The sequence below is a fragment of the Loxodonta africana genome, chromosome 13, assembly GCF_030014295.1.
Source record: "Loxodonta africana isolate mLoxAfr1 chromosome 13, mLoxAfr1.hap2, whole genome shotgun sequence".
NCBI classification, from domain to species: domain Eukaryota; kingdom Metazoa; phylum Chordata; class Mammalia; order Proboscidea; family Elephantidae; genus Loxodonta; species Loxodonta africana.
The window spans coordinates 56805458-56832909 of NC_087354.1; the positions used below are offsets into that span (position 1 = coordinate 56805458).

The 27452-nt window shown below is 44.6% G+C and overlaps 1 protein-coding gene and 1 non-coding gene across 2 annotated transcripts; both read right to left on the minus strand.

The window, feature by feature from the left end:
* Nucleotides 1-4933: 4933 nt before the first annotated feature.
* On the minus strand, nucleotides 4934-25922 carry CCNB2 (cyclin B2). Its single transcript, XM_003418397.4, has 9 exons — nucleotides 25783-25922; nucleotides 23355-23483; nucleotides 22852-22965; nucleotides 14349-14519; nucleotides 14089-14247; nucleotides 12300-12536; nucleotides 11840-11980; nucleotides 6206-6316; nucleotides 4934-5186 (listed from the first exon to the last, which is right to left on the minus strand). The coding sequence occupies exons 1-9, from the start codon at nucleotides 25804-25806 to the stop codon at nucleotides 5076-5078; spliced, it is 1197 nt and encodes a 398-aa protein (XP_003418445.1). The 5' UTR covers nucleotides 25807-25922; the 3' UTR covers nucleotides 4934-5075.
* LOC111752879 (small nucleolar RNA SNORA11) lies at nucleotides 8778-8904 on the minus strand. The gene has a single exon (XR_002787775.1). It is a non-coding gene; the product is annotated as a small nucleolar RNA SNORA11 (small nucleolar RNA).
* Nucleotides 25923-27452: the final 1530 nt, after the last annotated feature.

Consider the following 27452-nt stretch of genomic DNA (forward strand, 5'->3'; position numbering starts at 1 on the left):
CATGGCGACCCTATAGCACAGAGTAGAACTGCCCCATAGAGTTTCCAAGGAATGCCTGGAGGATTCGAACTGCTGACCTTTTGGTTAGTATCCTTAGCACTTAACCACTATGCCACCAGAGTTGGTTATAGCTGTCAATATCTGCCATGTTAGAAATTAAACACTTTTAAAGCACAAGGATACACATTCAGTTAACTGCAGAGTGATGTTCTATGTGCTGTAGCCTCGTGAAGGTTCCACCATGAATTGCTGAGACAAAGTGAAAAAAAGGCAAATAACATCCTTTGTAGCTTTGACCTCACAGACTCCTCAGTCTCCAGGGCCCCTAAGGTTCACCAGACCACCATTTATAAACAGAAGGTAACTGCTGAGGAACGAGAGGGGTGGCAGGGAGGATAAAACTGGCTCCCTCAACCCAGTATATAAAAGGGCACCTGTCCTACAAGTCTGAGACACAGTTGGGAAGCACAAAGGAGCCTTTTTTATGAGGTTATCCTCCCCATAAGGGTGCAAACCCCAAAGTATTGTCAAGCCTGACTCCCCACCATCACTGCATCCACCCCCGTGGAGGAGGAGAGGACCAGGAGTGCAGTTTCCTTTCTAAGGATGTTCCCTGAAATTGCACACATCATGTCTACTCATCCTACAGGCAGGAACTTAGTCACGTGGCCTCCAACTGTAAGGGGGGCTGGGAGTCTCTGGTTAAAATCCTAGGAAGAAGAGGGCATGGATGTTGGCTGAGCACAGTCAGCTCAGTAAGCAGTTTAGGCAGCTTACACAGGGCAGTAGGGAAGAGGGCTTAGTCCTCCTCGGAGTCCTGGTTCTTTGCAGGCAGTGATACTCCCAAGAACAAGTGAGAGACAATATGGATGTGCATTTATTAGATTTACCGACTCCACCACTTGCCCCAGAGTATGCATTATACATAATCTAGATTCCTTCCCTCTGTGGCTCCCTCCCACACCTTCCCTGATGGAGCTAGCCAGGCTAAGTCTAGTTTTCCTCTAGTCACTAGTACTTCTTTTACAGAAGGGCAGGTTTCAAGGCAGTCAGGAGAAGAGCGTACAGTGTGTCTTCAGTGGAGATCCCAGCTCTTGTTCCTGTCACCCCTCACTTTTGTGGCCAAAAGCAGGAACCTTTTTTAGAGTTGCCCCCTTTCCCCCTGTTTTGCCTCTTGCCTGAGGCCTAGATGACCTTCGGTCCCACCTTAGTAACGGGCTTTGAGTTCTACCAGCGAATCTTGAAGCCTTTCCTTCCTACTGTATGGTACCTTCCCCTCTGAGTACCCCTCTAATCAATATTGCCCGATCTAAAATCTACGCTTTGCTGATGAGAAGACTGGCTTATATGGCTCATTAACTTGCCCAAGGTCACCCAGCTCTTAAGTGGGGAAGCCATGATTTGGACCCTGATCTGACTCCAAGGGTCATACTTCTAATCATTTTGTTTACAATTCAACAATTATTTAGGAGTTTGCTAATCAGTCTAATGTATCATCGTTTAAGCTAATATCTTTCAAAAAAAAAAAAAACAAATAGAACTCAACAAACAGATTTGTACACCCTTTGATGGGCAAGAGCTGAGTTTAATATGTCTTTGAATCTCCTGAGCACATCTCTTTCTAGATCACCACCCTTCTTCTTAGAATGACAGCAGCTAATTTTGAAGAGGAGCCCTGGTGGCACAGCGGTTAAGTGTTTAGCTGCTAACCCAAAGGTCAGGGTTCAAATCCACCAGCCACTCTGCAGGAGAAAGATATGGCAGTCAGCTTCCCTAAAGATTACAGCCTTGGAACCTATGGGGGCAGTTTTACTCTGTCCAATAGTGTCACGATGAGTCAGAATTGACTCAACGGCAATGGTAAGGAGCTCTGGTGGTTATTAAGCACTCAGCTGCTAACTTAAAGACTGGCAGTTCAAACCCACTAGCCATTCTGCAGGAGAAAGATGTGGCAGTCTGCTCCTGTAAAGATTATAGCCTTCGACAGCTCCTGTCCGGAGGCAAGATGAGAAGGCAGAAAGGGACAGGAGCGAGACAGGAAATACAGGGTGGAAAAGAGGAGTGTCACATTATAGAGAGAGCAACTAGGGTCACATAACAATGTGTGTATAAATTTTTGCATGAGAAACTAACTTGAGCTATAAACTATCACTTAAAGCACAATTAAAAAAAAAAAAAAGTTACAGCTCTGGAAACCCTATGGGGCAGTTCTCTGTCCTACAGGGTTTCAATGAGTCAGAATCCACTCAATGGCAATGGGTTTTGTTTTTTTTTGCGGGGGGGAGGGGTTGAATGTTTGAGTACGTCCTTTGTGCTAGATACTGTGCTAAGTGCTTGATGTTGTTAGGTGCTGTCGAGTTGGTTCTGACTCATAGCGACCCTATATACAGCAGAACGAAACACTGCCCGGTCCTGAGCCATCCTTACAATCGTCGTTATGCTTGAGCTTATTGTTGAGGTAGACACTCCTTTTTATCCCCCTTTTAAAGATATGGAAACTGAGGCATACATGTCACGAAGCTGGTAAGTAGAATCACACCCAAGCAATCTGACTTCAGGGTTTGTGCTTTTCTATACTTGTGGTCACATCATCGCTTTTTCTAATTTCAGTGTTTCTGTGACATTATGATTTTATTTTTGCAGCTTATTTCACATTACTAAGACTTTACTTTTGGGAGTCTGCTATGGCACATAAGGAAATACCTTATGGTCTTTTTTTATGACACCCTGAAGAACTTCCCAAGTCAGGCTACTTAATATTTAACTGAGCAAATTAAAAATAAAGAAGCTATGCTTTTGAAATATGTCTACAAAACCTACCCTTTTCTTCGTGAGAAGTTGAGCTCAAATGTCCCCAGGAAACAACTTTGCTTTTCAAAGACAGGAAAACTCCCTTCACAGTCTCATTTCATTACCATTTACACAACTAAGCTGGTCTAAGTCTGCCCATGGGAACAAGGTTCACTAACTTAACAAAGGATAGTCATAAAACTTTATAAGCAATTACTAGGTGTCTTCGTTATCTGGTGTTGCCATAACAGAAATGCCACAAGTGGGTGGCTTTAACTAGCAGAAATTTATTTTCTCACAGTCCAAGAAGCTAGTAGTCTGAATTCAGGGCACCTACTCCTGGTGAAGCCTCTTGTCGGCTCTGGGGAAAGGTCTTTGTCATCAGTCATCCCCTGGTCTAGGAGCTTCTCAGCACAGGGACCGTGAATCCAAAGCGTACACTCTGTTTCTTGGCACTTTTTTCTTGGTGGTAGTCAGGTCCCCCTCTCTCTGCTCCCTTCTCTCTCATTTTATCTCTTGTAAGGTAAAAGGTGATGCAGATCACACCCCAGGGAAACTCCCCTTATATCCAATCAGGGCTGTGACCTGAGTGAGGGTGTTGCATACCACCCTAATCCTCTTTAACATATCCTAATCTTGCCTCATTAACCACAGGCAGAGGTTAGGATTTACAACACATAGGAAAATTACATCACATCACAAAATGGAGGACAACCACACAATATTAGGAATCATCGCCTAGCCAAGTTGAAGCCTATTTTGGGGGACACAATTTAATCCATGACACTAGGTTTTCACCATATAAAGATTCCAAATTCCTCTAAATGCTCAAAACTTGCAGTTAAAGACATACTATTCAGGCGACTCTGGTCTGCCTAGAAAAAAGGTGAGATGCAAACCTTAATCAGAACCAGCTTCTCCTCCACGGGTGCAGTCACACTCAAGCCATTCCTGAATCACAGAACCGGGCACCTGCTGAGTTCACTGTCAAGCCAAGTAGAAGGCAATTTTTAGTGAACTCTAGGACAAATGAAGAGTTAACTAGATGTACTGGAAAGCTTCTCAGAGCCTTTTAGAAATCTTCCAAAGGGCTACAATGTTTCCCAACTTATTTGATCAACTCTTCTCTCAGAACACCAATGTACATTTTGTGAACCCGGTTTGGGAAGTTTTTGCTATAAGAGACTCACTTATATTTTTGGTTTTTTAAAAAGTTAGTAGTTGGAGACTCAGAAGGCATTTTCCCTTAGAAAACAATGTTAAATGTGATTATATGCCCACAGGCACAGGAAGGGCCCCACGATGTAGCTGAAAGAGCCCTGGTGGAGCACTGGTTAAAGTGCTCATCTGGTAACCAGAAGGCCGGCAGTTCAAACTCATCAGCTGCTCTGCGGGAGAAAGATGTAGCAGTTGGCTTCCTTAAAGATTTGCAGCCTTGGACACCCTATGGGGCAGTTCTACTCTGTCCTACAGGGTCGCTATAAGTCATAATCAACTCGACACACTGGGTTTGGTTAATGTAGCTGAAACGGCATGACAGGAGCTTTAATGGATGTCACAGGCTCATTCTGTTCCTCCGGCAGTGGCCCCTCAGGACAGCTATTCCTGATCTCAGCCGTGCCTTTGAGAGACCCATCATGAGGGTTACTCCGGCAGCCAGCACCCCAGGGGCTGGGTGTTCCTATGTAAGAATTAGGGAGCAATCAAGTAAGTTCAAGAAAGAGAAATGGTTATCCTTCCATTTTCAACTGTGTAATGAATCAACCCTCTTACATTCAAGAAGTCTAGGGATGAGTTAGTGTTCACTGAAGCCAAGTTCTTGGAGCCCTGGTGGCACAGCGGTTCAGAGCTTAGCTGCTAATCAAAAGGTCGGCAGTTCAAATCCACCAGGTGCTCCTCGGAAACCCTATGGGGCAGTTCTACCCTGCCCTATAGGGTCACCATGAGTCAGAATAGGCTAGATGGCAGCGGTTTTTTTGGTTTGGAAGCCAAGTTCTAGTTTTTCCATTTGAGAAATGGTAGGGAGGTCTTCCCTAAAGCCACAAAGGCAACAATGTATGTGCTATTCACGATAGCTAAAAAAAAAAAAAAAATTAGTCAAAGCAAACTGACACTGATTTCTTCATGGAGAGTGCACAAATGAAAACGCACGGAATACCTTAAGAAAAATCAATAGCTTTATTTTTCCTTAATATACATTTAGAAAGTAGGTCTCAGAAAGGTTTCGTGGAACAGACCCAAGGACTATGTACAAAGTGAAGAGTTGCCAGCCTGAGCCCCGCAGCCTATGGCTTTCCCATCAGTGGTGAGGCCAGGTCTTTGACAGCCGTGGAGTTCAGCTGAGGAATCGCACTGATCTTCAGAAGTTTGCTGCTTGCGTATTTATTCTTGATGGCCTGCGGAAGTTGTCGGCGGTTAGCAGGCGTCAGGACTCCCAGCTTCTACCTCCCTCATTCCTAGTCTAACTGACAAGTATCTAGGCAAGACCCATATCTCCAGACAGCCCTAACATGCTCCTCCTGTTTCCGTCACACCTGCTAAAGAATGAGGCCCATGAGGTAACACAGGTGATGAGGGAGCCAATGACTTCAAGGTCCAAGGAGGCTTCCAGTCATAATAAGCTAGCAGAGATGGGGGATGTGTGCAACCTACCACAGTGCCCTCAGGGCAGAACAGGCCGGGACTGGCAGCAACAATGGACAACAAAAGCGAGTGGCAGCTAGTGCCTAGCAGATGGCAGACAACACCTCAGCACTGAGAGCACGTGATATTAACACCATAGTGTGCTAAACCATGCTCACGCTACAAGAAAGCAAGTCACACGTGCAGGCGGGCAGCACTCAAGGCTCTTCTGTGGCACAAATGCTGCTCTTTGTCACCAAGCCCTGTATTTGGTGCCACACAAGCACAGGACAGAACCAAGTCTCCTCTGACTCCTCCCTCAGGAAGGTCACAGAGAGACAGACACCAGGCCCAGGATGCTTCCTGAAAGGGCCTCCCCCACCCCTCTCTTCACCATGCTCACTAGGCAGGTGGCTTTTAGGCTCTGTCCCAAAAGACCCTGGATGAAGCCCTGAGTGATATAACCCAACATTATACCCAAGACTTCCACATAGCCATCCGATCGCAGGCCAACCAGCCTTCCCTGCTTGCGGAGCAGTCGCCCAGGAAGCTGGTATGAGAACGCGGCATATACAGAGAATGGCTGACCGGCTGATGACACCATCAGCCCACCGACTCTGTTTCAAAGGAATCTGGGCTGGCCAGTATGCTCCATCCCCTGCTGTATTAGGAAGATATAAACAACCTGTACTAAAAGAGGCTCCCACATAAGCCATAATGTATTTGCAGGAAAACACACACGCACAGCCCACGGTCCAGTGCTTTCCACAGCTGGAGAGAGAGCAGTACTTACGATGAACTTCGTTAAGTTCTCATTTACTTTCACCACGTTTTTGGCCATGTGCTGCATGACCTCCAGCACCTCCTTCTCCGTGTAGCCGGTGTAATATTCCTGCTTTAAACTCTGGGACACAAGCAAAGAGAAGATGACGTGGTTGGAGGACACTCTGCACACGCAGACGTTACTTACGCAGAAGTTGTAAAGGAGTATTCTCACCTCCTGGAATTCAAACACAACTTTAGCCGCCACCGTGGTGCCAGCAAAGCTAACACAGCCAGGTCTGTTCTGGCGCTGAGACAGGGCTAAACTAAGACACTCTGAGGCTCCTGGCTAAGTCAAGCGTCAAAGGCTTTTTTTTAAAAAAAAAAAAAAAGAAGAAGAAGGTTGCACAGAATGTTGTTGCTGGGTGCCATTGAGTTGATCCTGACTCATAACTACCCCATGTTGACAGAACAGAACGGCCCCATAGGGTTTTCTTGGCTGTGATCTTTACAGGAGCCCAACACCAGGTCTTCTCCTGCGGAGCTGCTGGGTGGGTTTGAACCGCCAACCTTTTGGTTAGCAGCTGAGCATTTGCACCACCAGGGCTCCTTGCACAGGTATACAGGGTACTTCAAGTAATCAATCTTTCCTGCCCACCTTTATGACATCACTGAAAAAGAATGAAGACAGGGCAGAGTGAAAACCAAGTCAAACAAAAACGCCGCCTGTTCCGTGCTGGCAAAGGCCTGGGACCAGCCCATCCCTCGTGTCCCTCCGTCAGGGTCCTGCCCAGCAGCGCTGTCAGGGAGGTCCAGCCCCAGACTTCCCACTGCTGGTCAGGGGAGAGGCTCAGGATGCAGAACCAAACTGCACCACAGGAGCAATCTTCCACGTGCAGACCATGACCACCTTGCATAGTCAGGCACCAAAGAACAGGGAGAACCCAGAGAAGCCACTCCGCCCAGCCTTGTGACCTGCCCTCCCCAAAGAAGGAAATTCCAGCAAAAGGACCACTGTTGACTGATAAGACTTACCACATATCAAGATACATAACCTGGCTTTATTTAAGAGTTACGTGGTACAATTTCAAAGCTAAAACATATTCCTTTTGTATGTACGGTACAAACTTCTTGTAATTGAACGGGAAAATAAATCTCAATTTATTTTAATTCTAAAATAATTTGAAAGAAAAAAAGGAATAACACACAACCACTGGTATTCTGGAATCAGCTCCCAGAAAGCCGGGAAGCCTCTTGTTAACCGGTTCAATAGCCCAAGCAGTGGGCTGAGGAGTAACATGGCGAAAGTGAGCCATCAGCCCCAGGGCCGTGGACCACTAGTGGCTTTTCTGCCTCAAACTTACTATTTTTAAAATTTTCAAATACACAAAAATTTAAAGAATAAGATAAAGAACACAGAATGAATATCTGTATATCCCATCAGTCAGTATTTTAAAAATTTTTATTTTATTGCGATAGGATACATATAGCAAAGCATCTGCCATTTCCGCCATTTTTATGTGTCCACTTCAGTGGCATCTGTTACTTCACTGTGCTGTAAAACCGTCAACACGATCCATTTCCAAATTTTCCCATCATCCTTAGCAGAAACAAGTACTTCCCCATTTACCAGTCTCGCCGACCCTGGAAACCACTAATACACTTTAGTCTATGTATCTGCTGTTTTAGACATTTCATATAAGTGGGATCACACAATACTTGTCTTCTTGGGTCTGGCTTTTCTCACTCTGCATATTTTCATGGTTTGTCCATGTCATAGCACGTATGAGAACTTCATGTCTATTTACGACTGAGTGGTATTCCATGGGATGTATATACATTTTGTTTATCCACTCTCAGCTATTGATGGGCATTTGGGGTGTTCCCACCTTTGGGCCATTGTGAATAAAGCTGCTGTGAACATTGGTGCCCAAGTGTCTGCCGACGTCCCTGCTTTCAAGCCTTTTGGGCATATACCTAGGAGCGGAATTGCTGGGTCATATAGTAATTCTGTTTAACTTTTTGAGGAACTGCCAAATTGTTTTACAATTATTAACGGTTCGCTATTTTCTATCTCCGCTCCATGTATACATACGTGCACACTTCTTGCCGAAATGTTTGAAAATAACATGTCACTCCTCAGTGTTTCAGTAAGCATTTTCCTACCTATCCACAATACCATTGTCACAGAAGAAAACTGTTGATGATTCTGTATCATCTAGTATATGATCCATATTCAAATTTCCTCAATTACTCCAGAAATGGTTTTTGGGAAATTTTTTTTAGATCCAGGATAAACTCAAGGTACACGCAGTACTTCTGGTTGTTGTGTCCTTAGTCTCTTAAAACCACCTCCGCTTTTTCAGTTCCTGACACTGACTTTTTTGAAGCATCCAGGCCAGTGATGTTTAGAATGTCCCGTACTTTGGCTTTGTCTGGTTGTTTCCTCATTTCAATCATTTTTTTTCCCTTGAAAAGAGAGGTTCACCCATGGCTCATGCATGGACTGGCAACCTCTCCAACTGAATGCTGCAGTTTTTCCTCCAATAGTGAGTCCTCTCCTACTGGCCCTACCCAGCAGCAACCTGGAGGTGCAGGAAGACCTGTGTGGGCGTTGTTCATAGGAAGGCCATGAGCTGTGTGCCCTTTGTCACAATGAGCCCAGATTCCTCTTGGGTGTGTTATAAACAGAGAAGCCACTCTTGAGGCCCCCTGCTCTGAGTACACCCGCTACACGGGGAGTAATGCATACTCCTTACTGCATCAGAAGGCAGGCACATCAAGTCCGTGATCTCACTACTGGTGATGCCCACCTCAACCGCGAGCTTAAGGACGTAACTGCCAGAGTTCTCCACTTTAAAGGTACGGTTGTCTCTGGAATTAGTATGTATTTGTGGGGTGATATTTTGAGACCATTGGAATCTTGTTTCCCAGAATTATTTCACCTAATGATTTCGGCATCCATTAACGATCCTTGCTTCAATCAATTATTATATTGGAGGTTCAAAAACAATGAGTTTCTAACTATCGTTCTTTTTACAGGCAGTCCCCAGATTACAAAGGAGTTCTGTTCTAAATCTGTCTTTAAGTCCAATTTGTATGTACGTCAGAACAGTTAGATACAGTTCGTATCTAACGTCAGTTAGTCAAATGTTTGTCTTTAGTATATAGTGTACCTTTTTATGCATAAAAAACATGAAACACTTGCCAATACACTAAAATATGTTTAGTATAATAATAATAATGTTTAATGTTTTGATGCATGTCACAAAGTAGCACCTGTTTGTTATTACGAACCACTGTATGTACCTTGAATCTTGAATATAAAAGGCTCTACAGGGCTGGTTCGTAAGTATGGTGCCACGTAAGTCAGCCTTCCGTTTGTGACCCAGGGACTGCCTGTACGTTAATTTGCAGGCATTCTACTTAAAACAAAACAAAAAAAAGCCTCCCTGTTTATTCATTAAAGACTTGGATTTTTTTTTTTCTTTCTTCTTTCATTTTTTTAAATGTTGTCATTTTTCTTTTTGATGCTCAAATTAAACCAAATGTGGCTGGCAAGAGCCTCTTCAAGCCATTTCCCATGTCCTTTTGCATGACCCCATTAGTCTTTGAGAAGCTCTTGCTTTCTGGCACAAGCTGTTCTGGAACCAGCCACTTCTCTAAGAAGCCCTGGTTCCTTGTGGGTAACAGGGCTTGGTACCCAAGATCTGGACACCGGGTATGTTCACTGTTACTGGGTTGTCATTGCTTCTAGACTCTTTCTTGTGAGTTTACTGACTGTTCCAAATGATACTTATTATAAGGGTTCTTCCTTTTGTTTTTCAATTTTTTTTTAAATATTTTATCTCATAGTGAAAATTTTAATCTTTAATAACTGGAATACATTTATTTGCTTTATCCTACAATAGACATAAAAGAATTTTAGAATTGCAATGCCGTATTACTATTAACAATAGACCTACTAAGTAAACTTCAAGTGCCTGTACCTTTTTTGTTCCTTTGTTTCGTCTAACTTTGTATCTCTCTAGGAATGCACAGTCAGAATGCTGTGTTCAAAGCCCATTTGAAAACAGGCACTCAAACCAAAAGTCGTACAAAAGGCCAATGTACAAAAGGCCACAACACACGGCATGATTCCACTTGTATAAAATATCCGGCACAGGAAAACCCAGAAAGATGGACACAAAGCAGGCTGGTGGTTGCCAGGGGCAGGGAGGGTGGAACGGGGAGAATCTGCTTCATTCTGAGGTGATGAAAACGTTTTGGGGCGTGACAGAGGTGGTGGTTATAAGACACTGTGAATGTAATAAATGCCACCCACTGAGGCACCCACTTGAAAATGATTCATTTTTGTTATGCAAATTTCACCACCATAAAAACAAACAAAAAAAAGTTATTTAAATTCTTTCCTCTTATTCTGTTACCAACTTGATACCAGTCACTTTGTTTCTGTTTAATTCCATTTTAAGGTTTACATAAAACATTTCTATTGCTCAAAAGTCAAAATTATATAAAAAGTTACAATCAGGAGTTCTGCTCCCATCCTTAAACTTCCGCCCTATCCCCACCCACCCAAATACGTACCCGTTTTCATTAATTTCTGGTTCATTTTCCCTTCTTTCTTACACAAAATGCAAAATCCTGTGTACACCTGTGCAGGAAGCCAGTACCACCGTGGCCCCTGGCAACCTTGGATGTATCTACTCAGGCTGTGTGGACACATGGGCACTTGTGCAGGAAACCAGTCCCACTGTGGCCCCTGGTAACCTTGCATGTATCTACACAGGCGGTGCAGGCACACGGGCACAGACTTGAAGCACAGTTAACCTGTCCTGGCAAAACGCTCTGTGATCCTCCTGAACTAGGAGAGGACAGCAGGCCTGGAGAAGCTGTCTTGAACTACCTCCCACTCTCCTTCCGAAGTCTCCTGGGAGGTGTCATGAGGCAGTTACTCATAGAAGAGAGCCCTGCCACTCTCAGAACTGCAGAATATAAAACCCCTTGGCTGCAGTCTTGAATTGGCTCCAGTCTTGATTTGGCTCCTCAGCAAGAAAACATCCCACAACATCAGGTCCCCCCTTTTTTCGGTATGGTCTCTGGTATGAGACAAGGGCCAGGGAGCAGGCACTTTATCTGCTCTACCGGTGGTTCACTGCATCTTTACCGGCCGAGTAAGTCAAGCCTCAGCCGTGCCTTGTCTTGTGTGCTTCATGACTTGTTTCGTTTAACAGAATATACCAGAAATCACACCATTTCAGTTCTTAGTGGCCTTCCTCATTCTTTTTACAGCTCTACACTACATTTGGAAACCCTGGTGACATAGTGGTTAAGAGCTACAGCTACTAACCAAGAGGTCAGCAGTTCAAGTCCACCAGGCACTCCTTGGAAACCCTATGGGGCAGTTCTACTCTCGTCCTATTGGGTCACTACGAGTCGGAATCAACTCAACGGCAATGGGTTTGGTTTGGTTTTTTCATACTATGTTTGGGTGCCGTGGTGCACTCGATGAGTCTCATGTGGAAAGACATCTGGATTCTTCCAAGCAGCTTTCTTTCAGCACTTTGGACAAGTGCTTCAAGGATAGCATTGTGGAAATGCTAAGTCCTTTCATATCAAGAGGACCTAAACTATAACTTAATTTCTTCTTAAATCCACCACTCACCCATTTTCCTTGGTCTAGAACCTTCTGAGACAAGCAGGAAGCGGCCGCTGCTACCTTAGAAGGGTGGTAATGCACCATGTCGTAGTCAATGAGAGTCAGCTCCATCAAATACTTGGCTAAAGTGTGCTGTTCAACATCAACCTATGAAAGAACAGCCAGGGACTGTAAGAATCACAACTGTTACTACCGTCTTGCAAAATTCTGGGTGGCGGTCTAGGAACTCAGATCCAGTTAACCTCCTCATTCCTCACAAGCACAGCTCTACTGCGCAGTATATCACAGACACAGAGCGTGAGGTCTTTTCTCCTAAGACGTGATGAGGCAAGCATTAGGACTTGTCTACGGGATGCTTCCTGCAAGTTCATAAGCTTCCGTTCAATTAAGTGCATGTAAGTCGATGCTTCTGGGACGAGACATCAAACAGCAAAATAAAGTTTCCCACAAAGTTGGAAGCACTTACCTCCCCAGCTTTCGATGCCCGCCTTAAGAAGTGTAGGGGCAAGGGTCGACCCAACTCAAATTTCAAGTCTTTCAAAATCAGAGTTTCCATTTCTCGGATTTGGGAGCTGGTATAAGCATTGTCTGTGATATAAACGAAGTCTTCAATGTTTGGAGAAAACATCTCCTCATACTTGGAAGCCAAGAGCAGAGCTGTAATCCCAACCAGCTGAAGCTTCTTACGAGAGACAGGATGAATCTAATGGAAGCAAAAATATGTCAGAAGTCACACCTAAAAAGAGGGGTGCTTCTTTGGATGCAGCGCGATGAGAAGGAACCAAGCCTTTGAGAACTGCATATCGTCTGCTCATGCCTGTCTTCAGGGTAGGAGACCTGAATAGGGAGTGCCACCAGCTGCCAGGGCAAGTGTCCTTCACTAAGTACTATGTGCCAGGCACAGTGCTAAGACTAACACATTAGCCCATCAAATTCTCACAAAAACCCTAGGAAGTACATATCTTTATTCCCATTTACAAAAAGGTGGCCTAACAAGAGATTCAGAAGCCAGCCACGATCACTCAGTTATTGCGTAATGAAGATGAGGCATGAACCCAAGCCTGACAACCAAGCTCCCAGTCACTGCCCTGCCCCCATCACCCTGATGTGTCTGTGGCAGCCCTGAATTGGTATTCAAGGTGGTCTGAACAGAAACGAGGCCAAACAAAATAGCAGAAATTTAATGGATGCCCAGGGGCTTTTTTTTTAGGGGCAGAGAAGGGGGTGGCTTAAAGTTTTCCTTAATCCGCACCAAAAGTACATTCATTCAGCGTGAAGAATCTTCCAATAATGCTTCGGAGTCAGGGTATACCTCTCCAACTAGGGAAGACACGTTTCCCTTAATTTCCTTTAGCTAAGGCTTTGCTCTTCTTGCCTCAACTCTCATTACTGAAAACCCACCTAAAATATTACCGTGCTATGCTGCCCAACGAGGAGGCAGTGAAAACCACTGAACTTATATGATTATTTGGGGTTTTGCCATCCCTCAAGGTCATTATTATAAACATAATTACGATATTACTATACTGTTTGGGCAGAACCTGTGCTTTACCTGAACCCACATCACGAATGTTGATCTAAAACAAATAAGTCCTCATCAGCAGGGCTGTCATTTATGGGGGTCACACACCAGTGGTTCACATCTTAGCAGCTGATGAATATTTTAAAGACCACTTCTGCCTCTCAGTTTATTTTCTCACATTCTTCTTTCCTTTATGCCTCACATTCTCAGCCGACCGCACACACACACACACACACACACTCACTCTCTCTCTCTCTCTTATTTAATTCTGCCTCCTCCTTCTCACTGCTATAGCTATCCAATACCAGAGCTGGCTGGAACCTCTGAGGTTATCTAGCCATACTCCTTTCCAGGTGAGAAAACTTAACCCTAAAGAGTACCAAACTCTGGAAACTGCAAGCAGTCCTGGAAAAGCAGGGTCCGAAGGACTTTCAGCCCATTTGATGGTATGTTGCCTTTGTCTGATGAATGACTGTGGTGACGCAGTATTTCCCCTCCAGCTTTTTTTTAGCAGGTTGCAGTAACAAAAATATCCAGCATTGGTCAGCCTCACCAAAGGCAAGGCTTGTCACTCTTCCACGACTTCCCTTTTTAGCACCTGAAGATCTTGGGCTTCTCATAAAGCGGCTTTGGGTCTTTCCTTCAGATGTACCTCACCTTAGCTTTCTATCCCCAAAGCATAAGTGCAGTGTTTGCTGAGCTGCTGGCGTGAAGCTTCTCCGGCCCCGCCTACCTGTAAAAAGCGGTCCATAATGGCAATGCACATGTACAGCGTCTCCTGCAGAAGCCTGAACTTGGAGTGGACTTGCACCAGCCAGTCCACCAGAATGGCGCGCATGCGTCCGTTGATGTCACTTCCATCTAAAAAACGTGGGCTTATGGACTGCAGAACCTGTCAGTGGAGTTAAAAATTTTAAAAGCTGAGCTCATTCTCTTTCCAACCGTGTGGTAAACTCCACGCTGCTGGTGCAACCAAAACACAGACCCGCTCACCTCAAGCTGCCTTAGATACTGATAGATGTCCTTAACGTAGTCACTGCAGAGCTGAGGGTTCTCCCCATCTTCATTGTCGATGTCTTCGATCTTGCAGAGCAAGGCGTCAGAGAAAGCTTGGCACAGATTCTCTTCCTTCATGGAGACATCCTCAAGCGGGGGAGACGTACCCTGTGCCAACACATTAAACACCTGCATTACCCCTGCCTTAGAAGTAGCCTCAATGGCAAATATGTGTGGGGCCAACTGGCTTAAAGACCAGCATCATCTACATGGCACAGTGGTTAAGGGCTTAGCTGCTAGGCCATCTAAGATGCATCAATTGGTCTCAACGCACCTGGACCAAAGGTGCATGAAAAGCACCAAGGACACAAGGTGATTATGAGCCCAAAAGACAGAAGGTGCCACATAAACCAGAGAGTTCATCAGCCTGAGACCAGAAGAAATGGATGGTACCTGGCTACAACCAATGATTGCCCTGACAGGGAACACAACAGAGAACCCTTGAGGGAGCAGAAGAGCAGTGGGATGCAGACCCCAAACTCTTGGAAAAAGATCAGACTTAATGGTCTGACTGAGACTAGAAGGATCCTGGTGGTCATGGTCCCCAGACCTTCTGTTAGCCCAAGACAGGAGCCATTCCCAAAGCCAACTCTTCAGACAGGGATTGAACTGGACAATGGAATAGAAAAAGATGCTGGTGAAGAATGGGCTTCTTGGATCAAGTAGACACTTGAGACTATGCTGGTATCTCCTATCTGGAGGGGAGATGAGAAGGCAGAGGGGATTAGAAGCTGGCGGAATGGACGTGAAAAGAGAGTGGTGGGAAGGAGTGGGCTGTCTCATTAGGGGGAGAGCAATTAAGAGTATATAGCAAGGTGTATATAAATTTTTGTATGAGAGGCTGGCTTGATTTGTAAACTTTCACTTAAAGCACAATAAAAATTTTTTAAAAAAAGAGCTCAGCTGCTAACCAAAAGGTCAGCAGTTCAAATCCTTGGAAACTTTATGGGCAGTTCTACTCTGCCCTATAAGGTCACTGTGAACCAGGATCAACTTGATGGCAACGAGTATGGTTTGGTTTTTTGGGTTAAAGCCAAAACCAATAAATATCAAATAAAAGGTAAATACCTCAAGATACAATAGATGAAGTTTTAAAGAAATATTCCTGTTTAAAACCCTCTAATTTCACCCTAGGAACCCTGGGTGGCACAAACTGTTAAGTGCTCAACTACTAGCTGAAAGTTTGGTGGTTCCAACTCACCCAGAGGCACCTCGGAAGACAGGCCTGGTGATCTGCTTCCAAAAGGTCACACCTTGAAAACCGCTGTGAGCTGGAATCAACTTGGGGGCAACTACCAACATCAACTTCACTCTAAATAAAAACCTGAGTCCTCACAATGGCGTACAGACCGCCCTTTTCCTCTCTGAACCACCTCCTGCTCCTCCCCCCTTGGCTCCTCCACTCCATCCTCCTGGGCTTCTGCCTGCCTTGCATAAGCAGGCTGTGTCTATAGGAATGCTCTTGCCCCCCTATCCACGTGGGTACACCCCCACCACCTTCAAGTTTTGCTTCAATGTTATCTTTCAATAAGGTCTATCCTGACTTTCTATTTAAAATTACAGCCTGGCTCCAGTCTCACTCCCCTCCCATACACATGTCCAATCTCTCTTACTAGTGCTTTTTTTCCCCACAGAATATATAACTTTCTAATATACTGTGGAGCCCTGGTAGTGCAGCGGTTAAAAAGCTCGGCTGCTAACGAAAAGTTTGGCAGTTCGAACCCACCAGCTGCTCCTTGGAAATCTTACGGGGCAGTTCTACTCTGTTTCATAGGGTCACTATGAGATGGAATTGACTTGACGGCAACAGGTTTAGTTTTTGTTTTAATATACTATAGAATTTACTTATGTGTTACGTTTATTGTTTATTTTCTATTTACTTCTGCTAGAATGTAAGCTCCCTAAACTAACATTTATTACAATTGGTTTGGTCCACTAAGATATCTCAGACACCTATTACTCCCCGACACAGAGCAGGCGATTGATAAATACCTACTGAATGAAAAAAACATAACCATCTGGGTCAGAGATTACCAAACGCTCGTTCTGCTCTGCATGTGCGAAGTTTTCTTCTCTCCAACTAATTTATTCTAAATTGAGAAACTGGCAACTAAGAAGCAGAAAAGCACATTCCATTCTATGAATAAAGCAGGAGGAGCAATAAATACTGAGCAAGTGTACCACCCAGTATTTAATTTTCTTATGCTTACTGGGTGACTGTTTATAAAAATCACAGAAATTAAAAATTCAGAAGTCAGTTAAAAACGAGTATTCAGTACTGAAGCATAAATAAAGCGTTACTCTTAAAAAGAATCCCGAGTGCTTCTCAAAGTGAAACTAACAGGACTGCTAGGCTATGAAGAACAGAGACTGAGGTAATAAAACATAAAATCAAAGAGAAGCCTATATGATAAAACATATAAACAATTTAAATCTACATTAAAGCTCAATGATTACAGTTCCCAGGGTTAGGGAAGGATACAACAAACTTTAAAAAACAGCTCAAAACATGATCTTCCCCCCGAAATCCATGGCCCTAAACTGACAGGTGAACAGGAGGTATGCAGACCATTTAGTCAAGAATCCGAGAACCTCAAGGGGCTGGAGTCAATGAGAAGAACTATACGAGAAACTGGAGAGAAACCTGGATCAGGTGCCCAGGGAGGGAAAGACCTGGAGGTGGATGAGTAGGCAAAAGGAGGCCCACGCAAAGTGCCAGGGGCAGCTAAGAAATACAGGCAACTCAGAGAGCTGCAAGCTGGTTTGGTTTGGTAGAAGCACAGCACGTGAGGTGTGAGAAGGTGGGCTGGAAAAGTGAGCAAGAACCTCGCTAAAGAGTGTGGATTTTATCCAAAGGTGAAGTGAAACCACTGAAGGAATTCAGCAGGGATGAATGGAATCAGATGTGCCTTTTAAGAAGCTGCTGGAGCTCCAGTTTAAGGAAACCTTTTTCAAGGAAAAGCGTTAGCCCCTTCCCCAGGCAGGGAGGTCAGTACCAGGAAGCCTGGCTGAAGGAGGCAGAGATGATGGGCACACCTTCCAGCTGAGAGGTTTATCAGCGTTCTGCTCTGAAGTGAACCTGAGTGTAGCCAGATCCCAAAGCCTCCGGGACCAGACAGGACACTGGCTCTGGCTCTTAACTTGCATGTTGGTGAAATAATTCCTTCTGGACTCTAACATAACTGCACTATTCTAAGACTCTCTCCAAGGTTCTGCTCGTCTGCTCAGGTAGTTCCCAAGGCCTTGGGCCAACCACGCAGCCCTCTGTGCAGTGTCTGCTGTGAGCGAGGTTAAAAACCACACCAGCTAGCTGACCGGCACAAACTTTGGGTTTTGTTTTGGGCGGGGGTGTGTGTGTGTGAAAATATACATAACAGAATACACACCATCTCAATAATTTCTACATGTACAATTCACTGTCACAAACTTCTGAAGGGCAAAAGTGGTCCGAGAAATAAAAACCTTCAAACTAGATTAACAAATGAGCAAGGCGGGTTACAGGGGCCAGGTCAAGAGCCAGAAACAATGAGGCTGTGAGATTCTGCCTCATTTGGGGATGAGCTGGGCAGAGTGTGCATAAAGCTCCTGAAGTTCTCGCAGTAACAAGGCTGCCCAGTGGACTGAGCTGTGTCCACTGAGAGGGAGGAGCTGTATTCACATGCAAATGTACAGTAGCAACATGGAGTTTTGATAAAACATAGAGTTCCTTCATTGACTAAATTTATGATAGATTAATGATGTCAATGAAGTGCCACAGGAAAGGACCGTGAGAAAACTGGGTTCCACCACGACGACCCATTATCTGTACTGGGAAGCCTGTATGCGTGGACACGTTGGTGTTGTTAGTTCCCACAGAGCTGGCTCTGACTCACGGCGACCCCAAGTACAACAAAACAAGGATAGACAGACAGACAGATAGATACAGAGAGACAGATACACAGGCACACACAAAATCTAGAGAGGTAAATCCAGTCATGTCATGAGCTTCCGGGAAAGGAACAGAATGGAATTCTGGAGGTAGGAGGGTAGTAAAAATGAACTGACGTCTTGTTCTGTGTACTCCATGGACTTCGTATTGCTATGTTTTATGACTATGTATTTCTTATGTAATTAAAACTAAGAATCGCTTTTATATTAATGTGAACAGTTGTGTTTATTCCCCTTTTATATATAGTTTTTGCATGAGGGAAAGTTAGGCCACAAAACATTCTTGTGTTTGAATAATGACTATCATTGAATTTGATGATTAAATCAAATCTATAAACTTCAAAATTCATCAGGGTTTCTAGCTGCCACTCCCCAGCACATCTCCTAGGCTCATGTCTATCTCTGTAATGCTGTTATAACGCATTCCTTTACTCCTTCAGTCCCCAACCTGACTGGGAGCTATCTGAAGGCAGAGTAGGTGGTTTACTCGACTTGTTGTCCCAGAGTCCAGAAAACAAGTGGTCAGTAAAAAGCCTCTTCCTCCTTTCAAAACAGTCGCTCATGAGTCAACAAAAACAATTTGTTTTCTTCAAAAGTTGCAGGAAACAAGCTGCTGGGAATAACTGTAAATGGCTGGAACTCCTTCAGGGTCTCAGCCAGGGCCCTTGGAGATTCAGTTTCTTCATCTTCTACAAAGAAAGGGTAGTGTGATTTCCTTTAGAAGCCTGGGAACATCTGCTTTCAGGGATACGTGGCTTATGTCACAATCTTTCCAGAGCTTAATAATGTTGTTGCCAACTGCTGTGCTTAACAGGCATCTCCACAGCTCCTGGGACCGGCTGTGAAGGAGCAGCGACGACTGCAGATAGTTGTTGGTGGTGCTATTGAGTCGGTTTTGACTCATGGAGACCCCATGTGACAGAGGAAAATGGCCCCATAGAGCTTTCTGGGCTGTAACCTTTACAGAAGCAGACTGTCAGGTCTTTCTCGGGCAGAGCAGCTGGGTGGGTTCCTACCACTAGCCATTAGGTTAGCAGCTATGCTCTTAACCGTTGCACCACCAGGGCTCCTTTCTGCAGACAGAGCAGGTGACAACGAAAAACCCAGAGGGCTCACCTCGGTGACCAGGAGATAGGCAGGCAGAGGGGCTCACCTGCCAGGAAGGGGCTCTACCTTATTCTCTTCTGTGCTGTGTTCCCCAGGGAGAAGTGTATTTGAATTGAAAATGACTGTTGTTTATTAATCCCTGATGTCTTCTACAACTTAGAATATCCAATGAAGTGATTTTCATATGAACTGAGTTAAAAAAAAATAGTGGCTGTAGAGTAGATTCCAGCTCACAGGAAACCTACAGGGTTTCCAAGGGTTTCCATAGGGTTTCCAAGGCTGTAATCTTTACAGGAGCAAAGTGACACACCTTTCTCCCACACACAGCGGCTGGTGGGTTTGAATCACTGACCTTTTAGTTAGCAGCCAAGTGCTTAACCATTGTGCCACCAGGGCTGAGTTACAGGTCCATAATTCTTTACCTGAAACACCATGGCCTCAGTCATGAGTCTTACATGAACTTGGGTCTCAGTTTTGTCAGGAATCTAGAGAAAAAGGAGTCAGCCAAGGAGAGGCAGAGTGAAAGGAGAAAAAGGAGTCAGCAAGAAGATGCGGAGTGAAGGGAACCCAGGAAGAGTAGAGGTCACAGGAGTAAACTATTTCTTCATTTTGTTTTTTTGGTTCTTTGTTTCGTTTGTTTTCTCCTTCTCTGATTCTAACAGTAATATGAACCTATAGTAAGAAGTTTGAAAATTTTAAGGAAGAAATTAAATCTTGAAGCCCAACACAATACTCGAAAATAACAACCATCAATATTTTGCATGTAAATGCAGTTTTATTATTTTTTTTTAGACACTACCTGCCTTTATTTTAACAGATCCCTGGCATTTATGATTTAACATTCGGAGTTTGAATAAATGCACCATTTTAAAAGCAAATCTGTGTTGCAACCTGTACATGCTGTGTTGCAACCTGATTTTTCCACTTCATGTTACACGCATTTCCACATGTTTAAATGTTCTATGAAAACATATTTATGGTTGCACAGTATTCCATTAAATTGATTTAACTCATCTCCTATTATAGCACATTTCTCTGCTACATAAGAGATATCCATTATAGCACTATTTTAAAAAAGTCCTTACTATACCTCTGATCATTTTAAAAACAGATTTACTGGGTACGGGGGATAACCATTTGAAACATCCTGCTAAACTGTCCTAAAATATGGGCAGAACCACATTCAGACAATTACGCACATAAAATGCAGCAGAATTGTTAAGGGGCCAAGGTCTGAAAACCTGCCTTGGGGGTTGTTATCTATGGGGTCACTGGAAATCTTCAAGGGAGGGTCCCCTCTAAAAGCCTGTTTATAAAGAGCAGGCTGCTTTTAGCCTTCGCCTGTGTGGAAGCCACCTGAGCCGCCCCTCCCACAGATGCCACTGGCACATTCCAGTTGCATTTTCGGGTTAATATCCCTCTGTCACCTTGACAAATCTAAGCAAGATGAGACACGTTCCCCAAAACTACTTCCCTCCCCAACTTCCCTATTTTTCAGTAATTTATTCTCTAAATAGTTTCTTAAATATACAAGTGCTTATGGGGCCTCACTCTTATACCCCAAGCAACACATCCAAATTATTCCGTCTAAAACCCTGGGATGACATCCCTGAGAGGAGTGCAGTACATCTCAACCCAGTCAGTGCTGCTCTTAGCATCCACACAGACACTGCACTAAGGACACTCACGGGGGCAGGGCTGGGTTAGCTCAGACCCTAATCAACTCTGCATGGGCAACTGCAGCCTCCTCCCTGGCCTCCCCCTTCCCTGGCCTCTCTTCACTGTGCTCATTTCTCCCCTTCTCAAAACTTTTCACTGGTTCCTACTGCCTGTCTTAGCTACCCAGTGCTGCTATTAACAGAAGTGCCACAAGAGGGTGGCTTTAACAAACAGAAACCTATTTTCTCACATTTTGGAGGCTAGAAGTCTGAATTCAGGGTGCTCTACGGAAAGGCTTTCTCTGTCAGCTCCCAGGGAAGGTCATTGTCTCTCTTCCTTGGCTCCGTGGTGATCTCCATGTGGCATGGCATCTATCTTCCCCCATCTCTACTTGCTTTTCTGTCCTAATCTGCTCTTTTTACATCTCATAGGTGATGACTGGCTAAACCCCTACCCAAGTGGGATGACAGCCACAGATTAGGGTTAGGATTCACAACAGATACTCTCAGAGGACACAGTTCAATCCACAACACTGCCTCAGAGGATAAAACCCAAACTCCAAGGCCCTTAGGTCCCACTGTAACCTTCTTCCCAACTTATCTTCTGCTTACACACACAGGTCTTCTGACCCAAATCAGAGCTGCCGCTTCCTTGCCCAAAGGACATGATACAGGCCTATTTCCATCTTGGTGCCTTTATTCTTGTTATTGCTTTGTCCCCCCAAAAAGACACTCTTTCCTATCAGCTTCTTCTTATCCTTAAAATCCCACTTAGGCCACGACATTCCATTCCGTCCCTCAGTGCTCTCTCCCACCTGTCCTATCAGCTTCTCCCTATCCTTAAAATCCCACTTAGATGACGACATTCCCCGACCACTCCATCCCTTGGTGCTCTCTCCCTCCAGTAGGTACAGCTTCCAAAGGATTGCGCTTACATCAGCCCAGTCATTACACATTCACCCACATGCTGCCAAGGGGCATCCAGCATCATTGTCTAAGATCACTAATTCAAGATATCTCTTACTCAGCCTAAACATCATTGGATACATACAGTAAGTGCTCAATATATTTATTCCCTAAATACATCCCAATGTTCCATATGTGAAATTTTCAAACATACTAAAGTATATATTCTTTAAACTGGAAAGAGTGGAGTAGCTATTGTATTCTCAGCACCTGCACCTGCACCAGCACCAGCACCAGCACCAGCACCAGCACCAGCACCAGCACCAGCACCAGCACCAGCACCAGCACCCGTCTCATAGTAATTGCACAGGATCTTCTGAACGAATGCACACATGAGCCTGAACACGGTGGAAGGTGAACAAGCTGACGGATCCATTAGCATTCTAATTCCAACTGAGCGAACCAGTCACACAGACTATAACTTATAAATACAGAATTCTGACATTCCGTTGTTCTTACATGAGTTTGGGTCTAAGACCTCAGAGCTTCCAAAGCCTCTGTAGGGAAGCTCATCCTTGTAGTGGATTATTGTAATAAAGCTCACCACACTGCACTCTGAGAACACTGCATTTACCTGGACGTGAAGGCAATTAGCTTTGCCATTCAAGATTATAATATTAAATTAAGGTACCACCACTAAAATGTATACGTATTCATTTCCTACACTTTTGCTTCAAAGAAGAATGTGTTTCAAAAGTTATAGTAATGACAAAGGCATTCTTTCAGTTTAGCTAAAAAGTGGCTACTTCACAAACTATGTTAGTAAATTCAGAACTTCCTACCTTTGGAGCCAACATTTCCATCTGTACTGGTTTCACAGAAGCAGTAGGTTTTACTTGTTTGTTGACATTTTTCGTTTTGGTGGCTTGAGCAGGTACTTTGGCGTTCTGAGCTTTCTACAAGGAAAGAGACGTGAATAGGGCAAGCTGGCAAGTTTTGTCCCTCAGTGCTATACAGGATCAGCCCTGCATGTACACATACAGTTCTATACAGGATCAGCCCTGCATGTACACATACAGTTCTATACAGGATCAGCCCTGCATGCACACAGAGTGCTAGACAGACTCAGCCCTGCATGCACACACAGAGTGCTAGACAGAATCAGCCCTGCATGCACACACAGAGTGCTATACAGAATCAGCCCTGCATGCACACACAGAGTGCTAGACAGACTCAGCCCTGCATGCACACACAGAGTGCTAGACAGAATCAGCCCTGCATGCACACACAGAGTGCTATACAGAATCAGCTCCACATGCACATGTAGTGCCATCATGGTAGTTACCTTAGCTATTTGCGCTGTTCTGGTTGTAACTCTATTTCCAATTTCTTCTAAAACTGCCCGTCTAATAGTCACATGGCTCTTTGTTTTAGAATTAATTCCTCTGTCAATGTTTTCCAAATCATTGGACACCTAAAAAAAGAAAAATTAAGGAAGAGTTTAGACAATTTAAAATACTTTGCTAAGTCAGATAGCCAAATTCATAATAGTTTTGGGAAAGGTGAATATGCTCAGATCTATCTGAAAGAGGGAAAGATACATTTTAGGCCTAAAAACGCTAACTGTGATTGATACCAAACCAAAAACCAAACCCAGTGCCGTCGAGTCAATTCCGACTCATAGCGACCCTATAGGACAGAGTAGAACTGCCCCATAGAGTTTCCAGGGAGTGCCTGGTGGATTTGAACTGCTGATCCCTTTGGTTAGAAGCCGTTGCACTTAACCACTACACCACCAGGGTTTCCTGTGATTGATAACACCACTCTAAATTAGGCAAATCACTCATCTACTTTATCTGTAATAAAGACCCTTCCCTCATTTTGCAAAGGTATTTTGAGTATTCCCGCAAGCCTCTAAGAAAAACTTTAAAACTTCACAGGTAAAGGACTATTTTTCACACAGCACCCATCACTTAGTAGAGAGCCCGTAAATTTGGCATCTATTTTAAAGACTTCCTTTACAGAAACTGAGAGCAAGTGCAGTGAGGACACAATATTAAAAAAGCTGTAACAGGCCTGGCTGTTTAAAATCTAGACATCTAAAACCTAAACTAGCTTTGACTCTTGTGCCATTCTAGAAATAAGACAAGCTCCCTTAGACATGATAGTCCATTTAAATGAGCTTGCCATTGAACAGAATCTCTTATATTAAGGATGCTTGGAAAGGAAATAATTTTCTAGGGTAAAGCAGTTTTAGTTCTCAAATTTAGGGAAGGTTGGAATTGCAGGAAAGAAAAACTGTTAGTTGATCTTAACTTGCTTCAGACAGAAAATGCTTAGCAACAAAACTTGCTAGGAAAAGTAATTCATACAAAAAGGTTTACATTATAGAACTGATGAACATTTCTTGAGAAAGAACAGCATATTCTATCCCTAAGAGTTGTGGGGTCCTCATCCTAAAAAGGAAACCCAGGTGGACTGGTGGTTAAGAGCTCGGCTGCTAAGCCTAAAAAAATCTATCAACATAACAGGGGGTTTGAGTGGAAAAAAAAAAAAAAAAAATTTTTTTTTTTTTTTTTTTTTACTAGGATAGACAGAGGGGAGGGGGAAAACTCTTGAACAGAAATAACTTGACAATTAAAGAACTTTATGCGATAGAAAAAAATTACTCATCAGTTTGACTCAGATCCACAAAGGGACATGAACTGAATACTGAACGTATTTAAAAAAAAAAAAAAAAAACCTGTTGCCAGTTGATTCCAACTCATAGCCACCCTACAGGACAGAGTATAATTGCCCCGTAGAGTTTCCAAGGAGTGGCTGGTGGATTCCAACCGCTGACCTTTCAATTAGCAGCTGAACTCTTAACCACTACGCCACTAGGGTTTTCTGAATGTATTCAAGCTATTTAAAGTCACACTGTACAATATTTCCAGCAGCAATTATCTATTAAAAAAAAAAGTTTGAAAGTTTAATGTTCGTGGGTTGAAGCCTAGTGATATGACTAAGTTTAAATTCATTTGGAAGGAAAAACTGACAGCTTTTAACTAGCCTTTTAGCTAGAACATGGAATGCAGGTGTGTCAGGGCCCTCTCGTTTTCAGCACAGGAAAACTAGGTTCAGATACCATTCAAGCCCACAGGAAATATATCCAAAAATTGTAACATTTTTATTTTTGCAAACCTGAAATAAATTAACTTGAATCCTTTTCTCTCAGGCTGCCATATTGGTACAAATTATATGTAAAATCTCTATTGCACGTGAGTGAAAGAATTTTCTTAAAAGGACAAGCCCAAACATTAGTGCACTAGGCTAGGAAGACTTAGGGTGCAGAAATAATGGGGAAATTCAAACAAAAGAAAACATGCCATGACTGTTGATAACCAAACACTCAGAGCCTTTACTGTCTGGAATTCCCTCCAGTCCTTCTCCTCCCCGCCCCCACAACAGAGCCCTAAGCTGGCAGGGTGCTGGGAAAAGGGAAGGACCCCCCAGATTTGCATGGGGGTCCTCTCAACCAACAAAGAGCACCTGGGATCGCTCGCTGCGTGGAGCCTGGGCTGGCTGGCTAGCCAGGCTGCAGTCCCCACGCGCCCCCCTCCACCTCGACGCCCTCGGGCACGGAGAGTCGGAGCACGGAGGTGGATCCGAGGCGGACCCAGGCGGGGAGAGGCGGCGTGGTGCGGGCGAGGCTGGCAGCAGGGGGGAAGCAGAGGAGGTGAGGGGCTGCGGGCGAGGCCCCGGCCCGTGCGAGGGTGGCGGGGCCCACTCACCGTCGGGCGTCGGAGCAGCGCCATTAGGGACCGGGAAGGCGAGGTGACAGCCCGGGCCGGGGTCACGGCGCGCTGGAGGGGCACAAGCTTCGGGGCGCCGTTAGGGTCGCTTTCCTGCCCTACGAGGCTCCTCCCGCGACGTCGCCCAGCTCCACGATTCAAACGCCGCGCCGCCCGTGCGCCATTGGGCGGCCTTACGCACAGCGCTTGCCTGCCATTGGCTGAGCCAGAGGCACTCACGCACGCTGATTGGCTGACTTTCCCTAGCCCCGTTTGGTTGTCATAACAACCGGTTGTTTTTTCTGCCTGCTGTCTTTTTTAAAAATCCTGGCCTCTAAGAAAAACAAACAGGAAATGTCTCGTTTGGGAAAGCAGACGCAGGACGCCTTCCCAGAATTTCGACGCGCGCTCACCCACAGATCGGTCTCGACGTTTGTTCTGGGTGGACGGAAGTGGGTTCTGGGGAGCAGCGCGGAAACACCCTTTCTGACCTTTGCTCCCTCCCGGATATGTCAGCGGTTGCTTAGCTCGCTTGCCCTGGGCCACGGGCTGCAGTGTTAGGGGGTGAGACTCAAACGTATGCTAACGGAGCGGGTATCCTGGCGTATACTCAGAAACTAAGATTCCCGGGAGAGGCGAAAACGGGTAAACGTGACTTGTGTGCCTCGTGATGAATGTTTGCCCCAGGCACAGTGTTTGGTACGTGATCGGTGCTCGCTAAATACTCATCGGATAAACAATACCAAGACGTGAAGATTTAAAATGGGACAGTGTGCCTGCCCCAAGCCTTGAGCAGCAAATTGAACAGTATTAAGATTGCCCTGAAAAGCGAAGAGGTGGACGGGGACATGGGTGATTAAGGCCTTTACAGGGAAAGGAGGAGGAAGGGGGCGAGGACGAAGGTCCAAAGCTCACAGTAAAGGCAGTGGAATGGCCAGGTTATCAGGCTCAGCTTAGGAACTTGAGCAAACTTTCCATCATTCCTACTTCATTCTACTCTTTAAAAATTAGTTTACTTATCCGGTACACGGGTACTAACAATCAGCTTGGTGAGATAAGCCTTTTACTGTGAAGGTTAAATTCTTTCCCTGGCTCCATCCTCTCTTGGCTGTAGGGCTGTTGACATTTCTGAATTTGTTCCTTCTTCTCTAAAACAAAAATAATTCCAACTCCTAAGTGGCAAGGGAAGATGTTTAGTATGCCCCTTTGCCCAGTAGAGTTGATTCCGACTCATAGCGACCCTGTAGGACAGAGTAGAACTGCCCCATAGAATTTCCAAGGAGTGCCTGGTGGATTTGAACTGCCGACCTTTTGGATAGCAAGCGTAGCTCTTAACCACTGGTCTGCCAAGGTTTCCGATGTTTAGTATATTCATCTAAAAATAAGATATCCTATGGAAAAGTCTCAGAAAGGAAAAACATGTTTTTGGGAACTGGGGCTGTAAAATTATACTTTTGCTTTAGTCTGTAATATGGTGGTGTTTATCAAAAGTTACAGCTATAAAAGTAACAATCTTTGCCAATTCACAGGGCTTTGTAAACAGAAATGTTAGGGTCAAGTGCTTTTATTAACTGATTTGAGAAAGGTTACTGAACAATGTTAAAATCAAATAATATAATCCATGTTACCAGACTGTTACCTTCACTGGAGCTTTTTATCCCCTTACAGGC

Coding starts and splice junctions, on each gene's coding strand:
- CCNB2 (XM_003418397.4), bottom strand. CDS start 25,806: ATGGCGCTGCTCCGACGCCCGACG. Junction 14,248..14,348: donor AGTATCTAAGGCAGCTTGAG/GTGAGCGGGTCT, acceptor CTCCACTGACAG/GTTCTGCAGTCCATAAGCCC. Junction 12,537..14,088: donor TTATGGACCGCTTTTTACAG/GTAGGCGGGGCC, acceptor TGCTTCCATTAG/ATTCATCCTGTCTCTCGTAA.